Here is a 14042-nt window from a genome sequence, read left to right on the forward strand (position 1 = left end):
AGGAGGTAGGTGTATAATACTGCAGGACACCATTACGGCTGCTTTAGATATCAGGAGGTAGGTGTATAATACTGCAGGACACCATTACGGCTGCTTTAGATATCAGGAGGTAGGTGTATAACACTGCAGGACATCATTACGGCTGCTTTAGATATCAGGAGGTAGGTGTATAATACTGCAGGACATCATTACGGCTGCTTTAGATATCAGGAGGTAGGTGTATAATACTGCAGGACATCATTACGGCTGCTTTAGATATCAGGAGGTAGGTGTATAATACTGCAGGACACCATTACGGCTGCTTTAGATATCAGGAGGTAGGTGTATAATACTGCAGGACACCATTACGGCTGCTTTAGATATCAGGAGGTAGGTGTATAATACTGCAGGACATCATTACGGCTGCTTTAGATATCAGGAGGTAGGTGTATAATACTGCAGGACATCATTACGGCTGCTTTAGATATCAGGAGGTAGGTGTATAATACTGCAGGACACCATTACGGCTGCTTTAGTTATCAGGAGGTAGGTGTATAATACTGCAGGACATCATTACGGCTGCTTTAGATATCAGGAGGTAGGTGTATAATACTGCAGGACATAATTACGGCTGCTTTAGTTATCAGGAGGTAGGTGTATAATACTGCAGGACACCATTACGGCTGCTTTAGATATCAGGAGGTAGGTGTATAATACTGCAGGACACCATTACGGCTGCTTTAGATATCAGGAGGTAGGTGTATAATACTGCAGGACACCATTACGGCTGCTTTAGATATCAGGAGGTAGGTGTATAATACTGCAGGACATCATTACGGCTGCTTTAGATATCAGGAGGTAGGTGTATAATACTGCAGGACACCATTACGGCTGCTTTAGATATCAGGAGGTAGGTGTATAACACTGCAGGACATCATTACGGCTGCTTTAGATATCAGGAGGTAGGTGTATAATACTGCAGGACACCATTACGGCTGCTTTAGATATCAGGAGGTAGGTGTATAATACTGCAGGACATCATTACGGCTGCTTTAGATATCAGGAGGTAGGTGTATAATACTGCAGGACATCATTACGGCTGCTTTAGATATCAGGAGGTAGGTGTATAATACTGCAGGACACCATTACGTCTGGTTTAGATATCAGGAGGTAGGTGTATAATACTGCAGGACACCATTACGGCTGCTTTAGATATCAGGAAGTAGGTGTATAATACTGCAGGACATCATTACGGCTGCTTTAGATATCAGGAGGTAGGTGTATAATACTGCAGGACATAATTACGGCTGCTTTAGATATCAGGAGGTAGGTGTATAATACTGCAGGACATCATTACGGCTGCTTTAGATATCAGGAGGTAGGTGTATAATACTGCAGGACATCATTACGGCTGCTTTAGATATCAGGAGGTAGGTGTATAATACTGCAGGACACCATTACGGCTGCTTTAGATATCAGGAGGTAGGTGTATAATACTGCAGGACACCATTACGGCTGCTTTAGATATCAGGAGGTAGGTGTATAATACTGCAGGACATCATTACGTCTGCTTTAGATATCAGGAGGTAGGTGTTTAATACTGCAGGACATCATTACGTCTGCTTTAGATATCAGGAGGTAGGTGTATAATACTGCAGGACACCATTACGGCTGCTTTAGATATCAGGAAGTAGGTGTATAATACTGCAGGACATCATTACGGCTGCTTTAGATATCAGGAGGTAGGTGTATAATACTGCAGGACACCATTACGGCTGCTTTAGATATCAGGAGGTAGGTGTATAATACTGCAGGACATCATTACGGCTGCTTTAGATATCAGGAGGTAGGTGTATAATACTGCAGGACATCATTACGGCTGCTTTAGATATCAGGAGGTAGGTGTATAATACTGCAGGACATCATTACGGCTGCTTTAGATATCAGGAAGTAGGTGTATAATACTGCAGGACACCATTACGGCTGCTTTAGATATCAGGAAGTAGGTGTATAATACTGCAGGACACCATTACGGCTGCTTTAGATATCAGGAAGTAGGTGTATAATACTGCAGGACACCATTACGGCTGCTTTAGATATCAGGAAGTAGGTGTATAATACTGCAGGACACCATGACGGCTGCTTTAGATATCAGGAAGTAGGTGTATAATACTGCAGGACACCATGACGGCTGCTTTAGATATCAGGAAGTAGGTGTATAATACTGCAGGACACCATTACGGCTGCTTTAGATATCAGGAAGTAGGTGTATAATACTGCAGGACATCATTACGGCTGCTTTAGATATCAGGAGGTAGGTGTATAATACTGCAGGACACCATTACGGCTGCTTTAGATATCAGGAAGTAGGTGTATAATACTGCAGGACACCATTACGGCTGCTTTAGATATCAGGAAGTAGGTGTATAATACTGCAGGACACCATTACGGCTGCTTTAGATATCAGGAAGTAGGTGTATAATACTGCAGGACACCATTACGGCTGCTTTAGATATCAGGAAGTAGGTGTATAATACTGCAGGACACCATGACGGCTGCTTTAGATATCAGGAAGTAGGTGTATAATACTGCAGGACACCATTACGGCTGCTTTAGATATCAGGAAGTAGGTGTATAATACTGCAGGACATCATTACGTCTGCTTTAGATATCAGGAAGTAGGTGTATAATACTGCAGGACACCATTACGGCTGCTTTAGATATCAGGAAGTAGGTGTATAATACTGCAGGACATCATTACGTCTGCTTTAGATATCAGGAGCTGAGGCGTATAATACATACACTCACCGGACAGTTTATTAGTTTACCCATTCACAAAAATGGTTCGCTCCTAAAGACAGTGAGTCACGTGGCTTGCTATATAAAGCAGGCAGACAGGCATCGAGGCATGTTACTGTTCGATTGAACGTCAGAATGGGCAAAACGAGTGACCTAAGCGGCTTTGAGCGTGGTTTGATCGTTGGTACCAGACGCGCCGGATCAAGACTTTCAGAAACGCCTTCCTGGGCTTTTCACGCACGACAGTGTCTAGGGTTTATTGAGAATGGTGCGACAAACAAAAAAAACATCCAGTCAGCGGCAGTCCCGTGGGAGAAAACACCTCGTGGATGAAAGAGGTCGAAGGAGAATGGCAAAAATCATGCAAGCTAACAGGCGGGCCACAAACAGGCAAATAATGGTGCAGTACAACAGGTGTGTGCAAAACGGCATTTTGGAACGCACACCTCGTTGATCCCTTGTCACGGATTGGCTATTGCAGCAGACGGCCACACAACTCCTATCAGCTAAAAACAAGAAGAAGCATCTCCAAAAGGGTACGCGATCACCAACACTATTTAGTGGAAAAATAACATCTGGGACATGACAGCGAGTTCAGTTTACTTGAGTGGCCTGCTCAGTCCCCAGACCTCACCCCAATAGAGCATCTTTGGGATGAGATGGAACGGGCTGTTGGCAGCATGAATGTACCGCCGTCCAATCTGCAGCAACTGCGTGCTGCCATCGCGTCAGCATGGATCAACATCCCTGTGGAACGTTTCCGACACCTTGTAGAATGCCCCGAAGAATTCTGGCTGTTCTGGAGGCAAAGGGGGGTCCGACCCGGTACTAGATGGGTGTACCTAATGTATATACAGTACGCCATTTAGCAGATGCTTTTATCCAAAGTGACTTACAGTCATGCGTGCAATGTATGGGTGGTCTCGCCGTACTCTACCAACTGAGCTACAGAGGACCAGGAAGTAGGTACACGGTGATCTGTTAGGGTGAATGTGTATGCTTCTCCAGACTCACCATGCAGAGCCGTGTGGCTCCCAGGGCCCAAGGCAGACCCAACAGAACTCAGCTTTACAGCTCTGGTTCCGACACACCATGTGGTTGCAGCCGCCGTCCTTCTCAATGGTCACATGACACTTTGGACACTCCTGTGGAAAAAAGTGTGACGAGGACAGTGAACCCCCCTAGTGGAGCGCAGCCAATACCAAGGTATGAAAACCTCGATCTAGATCACATTGACCTGGGCCCGTATTCATACAGCGTCTCAGAGTAGGACTGTTGATCCAGGACCAGGTCCCCCCTGTCAATTCACTATAATCTAAAAAGGCTAAAATTATCTTGGATCAGTATTCCTAGTCTGAGACGCTTTTATAAATACAGACCATGATGTTTGTTATGTAGAGAGTTCTATAGATCTGGACTGGTACCATATATTGGTATTAGGTGTTATGTAGCGTTGTAACCATACCTTGGTATTAGGTTATGTAGCTTTATAACCATACCTTGGTATTAGGTTATGTAGCGTTATAACCATACCTTGGTATTAGGTTATGTAGCGTTATAACCATACCTTGGTATTAGGTTATGTAGCTTTATAACCATACCTTGGTATTAGGTTATGTAGCGTTATAACCATACCTTGGTATTAGGTTATGTAGCGTTATAACCATACCTTGGTATTAGGTTATGTAGCGTTATAACCATACCTTGGTATTAGGTTATGTAGCGTTATAACCATACCTTGGTATTATGCATTGTTATCTAGCGTTATAACCATACCTTGGTATTAGCTGCGATCCAGTTGGATGTTTCACTGTCATCGTCACACTTTTTAATCCACTTTCTCAGCCACTGTAGGACAGTAGAGCAACAGAGGTGATAGTCATCCAGCAAGACACACATACACCGTGTACAAAACATTAGGAACACCTGCTCTTTCCATGACAGACTGACCAGGTGAATCCAGGTGAAAGCTATGATCCCTTATTGATGCCACCTGTTACATCCACTTCAAATCAGTGTAGATGAAGGGGAGGAGACGGGTTAAATAAGGATTTTTAAGCCTTGAGACAATTGAGACATGGATTGTGGATGTGTGCCATTCAGAGGGTGAATGGGCAAGACAAAATATTTAAGTAGCCATGAATAGGGTATGGTAGTAGGTGCCAGGCACACCGGTTTGAGTGTGTCAAGAACTGCAACACTGCTGGGTTTTTCACGCGCAACAGTTTCCCGTGTGTATCATCACCCAAAGGACATCCAGCCAACTTGACACAATACCATCCTTTTGGAACGCTTACGACACCTTGAATAGAGCCCATGCCCCGACGAATTGAGGCTGTTCTGAGGGCAAAAGTGGAGTGGTGCAACTCCATATTAGCAAGGTGTTCCTAATGTTTTGTACATGTGTCCTAATATGAAGTCCTGTCGGAGGACAGAACCTAGCCCTATTTCATGTCTTCTGCACATACCTTACACTTGACAGGATCGTGCCAGTTCTCCCCACAGTTGAAGCTAGAATGACAAAACACGTCCCATTAGTGTATATTGAGGGGAACGGCACCTCTGTACCTTCAGGCTCTGATCAGTCCCTACACCCAAACGAGGGCATTGCGTTCATCCACCTCTGGCCTGCTGGCTCCCCTTCCTCTGCGGAAGCATAGTTCCCGCTCAGCCCAGTCAAAACTGTTCGCTGCTCTGGCACCCCAATGGTGGAACAAGCTCCCTCACGACGCCAGGACAGCGGAGTCACTCACCACCTTCCGGAGACATTTGAAACCCCACCTCTTTAAGGAATACCTGGGATAGGATAAAGGAATCCTTCTACCCCCCCCCAATTGTAAAGTGGTTATCCCACTGGCTATAGGGTGAACGCACCAATTTGTGAGTCGCTCTGGCTAAGAGCGTCTGCTAAATGACGCTAATGTGCCCTTGAGCAAGGCACTTAACCCTAATTGCTCCTGTAAGTCGCTCTGGATAAGAGCGTCTGCTAAATTACTAAAATGTAAATGTAAATGTATATATTGTTCATTCTCTCTCGTGTTCTAGTTGCAGGGATTAGGTCAAAGGTTGCCAACAGGAAGCTATGATCCCAGAGGAGCCTGTTGTGACTGGTGGGTAGCAGCTACTCATTTTACATTTTAGTCATTTAGCAGACGCTCTTATCCAGAGCGACTTACAGTTAGTGAGTGCATACATTATCATACTGGCCCCCCGTGGGAAACGAACCCACAACCCTGGCGTTGCAAGCGCCATGCTCTACCAACTGAGCTACACGGGACTCCATGGGGAGGGGAGGAAACCACAAGGCTGCCTGGCTCTCATACACACTCCTTTTGGGTTCCGACATATCCTGCCATATCCCGTGTCTTGGACTAACCCTAACCCAGCCATATCCCGTGTCTTGGACTAACCCTAACCCAGCCATATCCCGTGTCTTGGACTAACCCTAACCCAGCCATATCCCGTGTCTTGTACTAACCCTAACCCAGCCATATCCCGTGTCTTGGACTAACCCAGCCATATCCCGTGTCTTGTACTAACCCTAACCCAGCCATATCCCGTGTCTTGTACTAACCCTAACCCAGCCATATCCCGTGTCTTGTACTAACCCTAACCCAGCCATATCCTGTGTCTTGGACTAACCCTAACCCAGCCATATCCCGTGTCTTGGACTAACCCTAACCCAGCCATATCCCGTGTCTTGGACTAACCCTAACCCAGCCATATCCCGTGTCTTGGACTAACCCTAACCCAGCCATATCCCGTGTCTTGGACTAACCCTAACCCAGCCATATCCCGTGTCTTGGACTAACCCTAACCCAGCCATATCCCGTGTCTTGGACTAACCCTAACCCAGCCATATCCCGTGTCTTGGACTAACCCTAACCCAGCCATATCCTGCCATATCCCGTGTCTTGGACTAACCCTAACCCAGCCATATCCCGTGTCTTGGACTAACCCTAACCCAGCCATATCCCGTGTCTTGCACTAACCCAGCCATATCCCGTGTCTTGGACTAACCCAGCCATATCCCGTGTCTTGGACTAACCCTAACCCAGCCATATCCCGTGTCTTGGACTAACCCTAACCCAGCCATATCCCGTGTCTTGAGACATGTCTTGGCTAATCCAGCCATATCCCGTGTCTTGGCTAATCCAGCCATATCCCGTGTCTTGGCTAAACCAGCCATATCCCGTGTCTTGGACTAACCCTAACACAGCCATATCCTGTGAATTGAGACATGTCTTGAATAACCCAGCCATATCCTGTGTCTTGGACTAACCATAACCCAGCCATATCCTGTGTATTGGACTAACCCAGCCATATCCTGTGAATTGAGACATGTCTTGAATAACCCAGCCATATCCCGTGTCTTGAGACATGTCGAGTAACCCTAACCCAGCCATCTCCTGTGTCTTGAGCTTGACTAACCCTAACCCAGCCATCTCCTGTGTCTTGAGCTTGACTAACCCTAACCCAGCCATCTCCTGTGTCTTGAGCTTGACTAACCCTAACCCAGCCATCTCCTGGGTCTTGAGCTTGACTAACCCTAACCCAGCCATCTCCTGTGTCTTGAGCTTGACTAACCCTAACCCAGCCATCTCCTGTGTCTTGAGCTTGACTAACCCTAACCCAGCCATCTCCTGTGTCTTGAGCTTGACTAACCCTAACCCAGCCATCTCCTGGGTCTTGAGCTTGACTAACCCTAACCCAGCCATCTCCTGGGTCTTGACCTTGACTAACCCTAACCCAGCCATCTCCTGGGTCTTGAGCTTGACTAACCCTAACCCAGCCATCTCCTGGGTCTTGAGCTTGACTAACCCTAACCCAGCCATCTCCTGTGTCTTGAGCTTGACTAACCCTAACCCAGCCATCTCCTGGGTCTTGACACATTGTTGTTCTGAAGGTGTGCCTTAAGACATCTGAAGACACTGGCAGTGGGGCTTTAAGGAGTACACTGTATTATGTCATTTGATAGTCAAGAGAGGCCAAGGCAGATCATTTAGGAGAGTTGTCTTACCAGAACTGTCGACCACACTTGCACCTGACAGGCTTGGCATCGGGGTAGTGGACTTTGACAACGTGATGGCAGTCTGGTGCAGGACACCACTTCAACAGTCTATTACACTGGGAGATTAGGACAGTTAGACATATCCTGTTATCCAATCTTATTCAAATATTCAAATTAATGCAATAAATTCAATGCAGGTGCACACATTGAATGTAATAGTGGTGTAGACTAGTCTAATGCACATTGAATTTTCTTATTTTTCCACTATGAACACATAAATAACGTAGAAGGTAAAACAAGCTTACCTCTACAAAACTATTGGTAATTAAATGTTGGTACTTGAGCTTCACTTTGGAGTCGGTTATCAGGCGCCTTGAGTGGGAATTACAAAACACACTGTTATTACAATCCATGATGTCATGACAAAATAAGCTTTTCCTGAAGAACATACATCTACTACCAATATGGGGCTTTTGCTATAATGCTGTTAAACGCTGCAGAAATGGATTGAGTCGGCCTCACTAATGGAGGAACAACTACATCTAGGTAGTTAGGTAAATGGCTACATGAACGTTGTATGGGTGTTGAGGCCTGCTGTAACCTGACTGTCAACACTTAGTTAACAACGTCCTGTATCGAGATCAGCACGTAGCGTAGGTTAAGACTATTACTGTAGTGAGATCAGGATGTAGGTTAAGACTACTACTGTAGTGAGATCAGGATGTAGGTTAAGACTTCTACTTTAGTGAGATCAGGATGTAGGGTAAGACTATTACTGTAGTGAGATCAGGATGTAGGGTAGGTTAAGACTATTACTGTAGTGAGATCAGGATGTAGGTTAAGACTATTACTGTAGTGAGATCAGGATGTAGGTTAAGACTATTACTGTAGTGAGATCAGGATGTAGGTTAAGACTATTACTGTAGTGAGATCAGGATGTAGGGTAAGCCTTACTGTAGTGAGATCAGGATGTAGGTTAAGACTATTACTGTAGTGAGATCAGGATGTAGGTTAAGACTTCTACTGTAGTGAGATCAGGATGTAGGTTAAGACTATTACTGCAGTGAGATCAGGATGTAGGTTAAGACTTCTACTGTAGTGAGATCAAGATGTAGGTTAAGACTATTACTGTAGTGAGATCAGGATGTAGGTTAAGACTATTACTGTAGTGAGATCAGGATGTAGGTTAAGACTATTACTGTAGTGAGATCAGGATGTAGGTTAAGACTATTACTGTAGTGAGATCAGGATGTAGGTTAAGACTATTACTGTAGTGAGATCAGGATGTAGGGTAGGTTAAGACTATTACTGTAGTGAGATCAGGATGTAGGGTAGGTTAAGACTATTACTGTAGTGAGATCAGGATGTAGGGTAGGGAAAGACTATTACTGTAGTGAGATCAGGATGTAGGGTAAGACTTACTGTAGTGAGATCAGGATGTAGGTTAAGACTATAACTGTAGTGAGATCAGGATGTAGGTTAAGACTATTACTGTAGTGAGATCAGGATGTAGGGTAAGACTATTACTGTAGTGAGATCAGGATGTAGGGTAGGTTAAGACTATTACTGCAGTGAGATCAGGATGTAGGTTAAGACTATTACTGTAGTGAGATCAGGATGTAGGGTAGGTTAAGACTATTACTGTAGTGAGATCAGGATGTAGGTTAAGACTATTACTGTAGTGAGATCAGGATGTAGGGTAAGACTATTACTGTAGTGAGATCAGGATGTAGGGTAGGTTAAGACTATTACTGTAGAGAGATCAGGATGTAGGTTAAGACTATTACTGTAGTGAGATCAGGATGTAGGTTAAGACTTCTACTGTAGTGAGATCAGGATGTAGATTAAGACTATTACGGTAGTGAGATCAGGATGTAGGTTAAGACTTCTACTGTAGTGAGATCAGGATGTAGGTTAAGACTATTACTGTAGTGAGATCAGGATGTAGGGTAGGTTAAGACTATTACTGTAGTGAGATCAGGATGTAGGGTAGGTTAAGACTATTACTGTAGTGAGATCAGGATGTAGCGTAGGTTAAGACTTACTGTAGTGAGATCAGGATGTAGGGTAAGACTACTACTGTAGTGAGATCAGGATGTAGCGTAGGTTAAGACTATTACTGTAGTGAGATCAGGATGTAGGTTAAGACTATTACTGTAGTGAGATCAGGATGTAGGGTAGGTTAAGACTACTACTGTAGTGAGATCAGGATGTAGGGTAGGTTAAGACTATTACTGTAGTGAGATCAGGATGTAGGGTAGGTTAAGACTATTACTGTAGTGAGATCAGGATGTAGAGTAAGACTATTACTGTAGTGAGATCAGGATGTAGGTTAAGACTTCTACTGTAGTGAGATCAGGATGTAGGTTAAGACTATTACTGTAGTGAGATCAGGATGTAGGGTAAGACTTACTGTAGTGAGATCAGGATGTAGGGTAGGTTAAGACTATTACTGTAGTGAGATCAGGATGTAGGGTAGGTTAAGACTATTACTGTAGTGAGATCAGGATGTAGGTTAAGACTATTACTGTAGTGAGATCAGGATGTAGAGTAGGTTAAGACTATTACTGTAGTGAGATCAGGATGTAGGGTAGGGTAAGACTATTACTGTAGTGAGATCAGGATGTAGGTTAAGACTATTACTGTAGTGAGATCAGGATGTAGGTTAAGACTATTACTGTAGTGAGATCAGGATGTAGGTTAAGACTATTACTGTAGTGAGATCAGGATGTAGGTTAAGACTATTACTGTAGTGAGATCAGGATGTAGGTTAAGACTATTACTGTAGTGAGATCAGGATGTAGGGTAGGTTAAGACTATTACTGTAGTGAGATCAGGATGTAGGTTAAGACTATTACTGTAGTGAGATCAGGATGTAGGTTAAGACTATTACTGTAGTGAGATCAGGATGTAGGTTAAGACTATTACTGTAGTGAGATCAGGATGTAGGGTAGGTTAAGACTATTACTGTAGTGAGATCAGGATGTAGGGTAGGTTAAGACTATTACTGTAGTGAGATCAGGATGTAGGTTAAGACTATTACTGTAGTGAGATCAGGATGTAGGTTAAGACTATTACTGTAGTGAGATCAGGATGTAGGTTAAGACTATTACTGTAGTGAGATCAGGATGTAGCATAGGTTAAGACTATTACTGTAGTGAGATCAGGATGTAGGTTAAGACTTCTACTGTAGTGAGATCAGGATGTAGATTAAGACTATTACGGTAGTGAGATCAGGATGTAGGTTAAGACTATTACTGTAGTGAGATCAGGATGTAGGGTAGGTTAAGACTATTACTGTAGTGAGATCAGGATGTAGGGTAGGTTAAGACTATTACTGTAGTGAGATCAGGATGTAGAGTAGGTTAAGACTATTACTGTAGTGAGATCAGGATGTAGGGTAGGGTAAGACTATTACTGTAGTGCGATCAGGATGTAGGTTAAGACTATTACTGTAGTGAGATCAGGATGTAGGTTAAGACTATTACTGTAGTGAGATCAGGATGTAGGTTAAGACTATTACTGTAGTGAGATCAGGATGTAGGTTAAGACTATTACTGTAGTGAGATCAGGATGTAGGGTAGGTTAAGACTATTACTGTAGTGAGATCAGGATGTAGGCTAGGTTAAGACTATTACTGTAGTGAGATCAGGATGTAGGTTAAGACTATTACTGTAGTGAGATCAGGATGTAGTTTAAGACTATTACTGTAGTGAGATCAGGATGTAGGTTAAGACTATTACTGTAGTGAGATCAGGATGTAGGTTAAGACTATTACTGTAGTGAGATCAGGATGTAGGGTAGGTTAAGACTATTACTGTAGTGAGATCAGGATGTAGGGTAGGTTAAGACTATTACTGTCGTGAGATCAGGATGTAGGTTAAGACTATTACTGTAGTGAGATCAGGATGTAGGTTAAGACTATTACTGTAGTGAGATCAGGATGTAGGGTAGGTTAAGACTATTACTGTAGTGAGATCAGGATGTAGGGTAGGTTAAGACTATTACTGTAGTGAGATCAGGATGTAGGTTAAGACTATTACTGTAGTGAGATCAGGATGTAGGTTAAGACTATTACTGTAGTGAGATCAGGATGTAGGTTAAGACTATTACTGTAGTGAGATCAGGATGTAGCATAGGTTAAGACTATTACTGTAGTGAGATCAGGATGTAGGGTAAGACTATTACTGTAGTGAGATCAGGATGTAGGTTAAGACTATTACTGTAGTGAGATCAGGATGTAGGTTAAGACTATTACTGTAGTGAGATCAGGATGTAGCGTAGGTTAAGACTTACTGTAGTGAGATCAGGATGTAGGTTAAGACTATTACTGTAGTGAGATCAGGATGTAGGTTAAGACTATTACTGTAGTGAGATCAGGATGTAGGTTAAGACTACTACTGTAGTGAGATCAGGATGTAGGGTAGGTTAAGACTATTACTGTAGTGAGATCAGGATGTAGGTTAAGACTATTACTGTAGTGAGATCAGGATGTAGGGTAGGTTAAGACTATTACTGTAGTGAGATCAGGATGTAGGTTAAGACTATTACTGTAGTGAGATCAGGATGTAGGTTAAGACTTCTACTGTAGTGAGATCAGGATGTAGGTTAAGACTATTACTGTAGTGAGATCAGGATGTAGGGTAAGACTTACTGTAGTGAGATCAGGATGTAGGGTAAGACTATTACTGTAGTGAGATCAGGATGTAGGTTAAGACTATTACTGTAGTGAGATCAGGATGTAGGTTAAGATTATTACTGTAGTGAGATCAGGATGTAGGGTAGGTTAAGACTATTACTGTAGTGAGATCAGGATGTAGGGTAGGTTAAGACTATTACTGTAGTGAGATCAGGATGTAGGGTAGGTTAAGACTATTACTGTAGTGAGATCAGGATGTAGGGTAGGTTAAGACTATTACTGTAAGTTAGCCTTAGAGCTTCCTACTGGGTCAAGACTGGAAGCTACAGATTAACAGTCAATAGTCTACAGACATTAGGTTTGATTATTGATGTCACTTGTTAAATCAGTGTAGATGAAAGGGAGGAGACAGGTTAAATAAGGATTTTTAAGCATTGAGACAATTGAGACATGAATTGTGTATGTGTGCCATTCAGAGCGTGAATTGGCAACACAAAATATTTAAAAGTGCCTTTGAACAGGGTTTGGTAGTCGGTGCCAGGTGTACCGGTTTGTGTCAAGAAATGCAACGCTGCTGGGTTTTTCACGCTCAACAGTTTCCCCATGTGTATCAAGAATGGTCCATCACCCAAACGACATCCAGTCAACTTGACACAACTGTGGGAAGCATTGGAGTCAACATGGGCCAGCATCCCTGTGGAACGCTTTCGACACCTTGTAGAGGTCCTGACCCGACAAATTGAGGCTGTTCTGAGGGCGAAAAGGTGGTGCAACTCAATATTAGGAAGGTATTCCTAACATCTGGTACGCTCAGTGGATACAACCATCAGAATACTCACATGACTGTGTTGTCATCCACTAAGATATCACAACTATGGGCAGGACAGGAGATGGTCTGAAAAGAAGACAATAGTTAAATAGATGGTGACTAAACAATGTGTAATCCGTCACTTTCCATATGATAATGTAGAGCAGGGTTCTTCAATTCCGGTCCTGGAGGGCCGAAACACCTCTGTTTTTCATCCTCTCCTTCTAATCAGGGGCTAATTCAGACCTGGGACACCAGGTGAGTGCAAATAACTACCAGGTAGAAATAAAAAACTGAAGTGTTTCGGCCCTCCAGGATCGGAATTGAAGAACCCTGACGTAGAATGATAATGTAGAATGATTATTATAGAGGATGATAATGTAGGATGCATCAGTACCTGTCCCATCCCCTCCTCCATGATTTTGGTCGTCAGGTAATCTCCCCAGCACTGCATGCAGAACTTGTGTCCACACTCCAGGCCAGTGAAATACTGTGGAAAACAAGACACATTCTTTTAGATTTCAGACACCACCACACCAAAACAGCTGAGCCTCAGGTATCCAATCAGAGATGGGCAATCCTTCCTTTTGATTTCAGACACCACCACCCCAAAACAGCTGAGCCTCAGGTATCCAATCAGAGATGGGCAATCCTTCCTTTTGATTTCAGACACCACCACACCAAAACAGCTGAGCCTCAGGTATCCAATGTTTGTCACAGCTTTATCTGCGTCCAATAGGGCTCTGGTCAAAAAGGAGTGCACTATACAGGCAACACAACACAGGGACTAGCCTGTCTCTTAATCC

General features: G+C 43.6%; 1 protein-coding gene and 2 long non-coding RNA genes across 12 annotated transcripts in view; 2 read left to right on the plus strand and 1 right to left on the minus strand.

The window, feature by feature from the left end:
• Nucleotides 1-2134, plus strand: part of LOC311148981 — a 2624-nt gene extending 490 nt beyond the window's left edge. Inside the window, exons 1-3 of one of the 7 annotated variants that reach the window (XR_014614974.1) lie at nt 1-1097; nt 1150-1881; nt 2090-2134. The exon at nt 1-1097 is cut by the window's left edge and continues 490 nt beyond it. This is a non-coding gene — a long non-coding RNA (uncharacterized lncRNA). The other 6 variants (XR_014614975.1, XR_014614976.1, XR_014614977.1 and 3 more) reach the window with 6 other exon arrangements.
• The window catches only part of arih1 (ariadne ubiquitin-conjugating enzyme E2 binding protein homolog 1), a 44496-nt gene that overhangs the window by 6589 nt on the left and 23865 nt on the right, over nt 1-14042 (minus strand). Inside the window, exons 4-10 of the mRNA XM_084186015.1 lie at nt 13634-13726; nt 13268-13323; nt 8095-8161; nt 7799-7905; nt 5247-5289; nt 4555-4626; nt 3793-3923 (exon numbers count right to left, since the gene is read on the minus strand). Coding sequence (XP_084042141.1) covers nt 3793-3923; nt 4555-4626; nt 5247-5289; nt 7799-7905; nt 8095-8161; nt 13268-13323; nt 13634-13726 — 569 coding nt within the window. The remainder of the gene's footprint in view (nt 1-3792; nt 3924-4554; nt 4627-5246; nt 5290-7798; nt 7906-8094; nt 8162-13267; nt 13324-13633; nt 13727-14042) is intronic.
• LOC311148982 lies at nt 10213-12535 on the plus strand. 4 transcript variants are annotated; one of them, XR_014614981.1, is made up of 5 exons: nt 10213-10268; nt 10559-11153; nt 11229-11373; nt 11554-12073; nt 12142-12535. It is a non-coding gene; the product is annotated as an uncharacterized lncRNA (long non-coding RNA). The 4 variants fall into 4 exon arrangements; XR_014614983.1 differs by lacking the exon at nt 10213-10268 and having other exon boundaries at nt 10526-11153; nt 12142-12216; nt 12252-12535; XR_014614982.1 differs by lacking the exon at nt 10213-10268 and having other exon boundaries at nt 10526-11153.

Source organism: Coregonus lavaretus, assembly GCF_964263955.1.
Source record: "Coregonus lavaretus genome assembly, chromosome: 21".
Lineage (NCBI taxonomy): Eukaryota > Metazoa > Chordata > Actinopteri > Salmoniformes > Salmonidae > Coregonus > Coregonus lavaretus.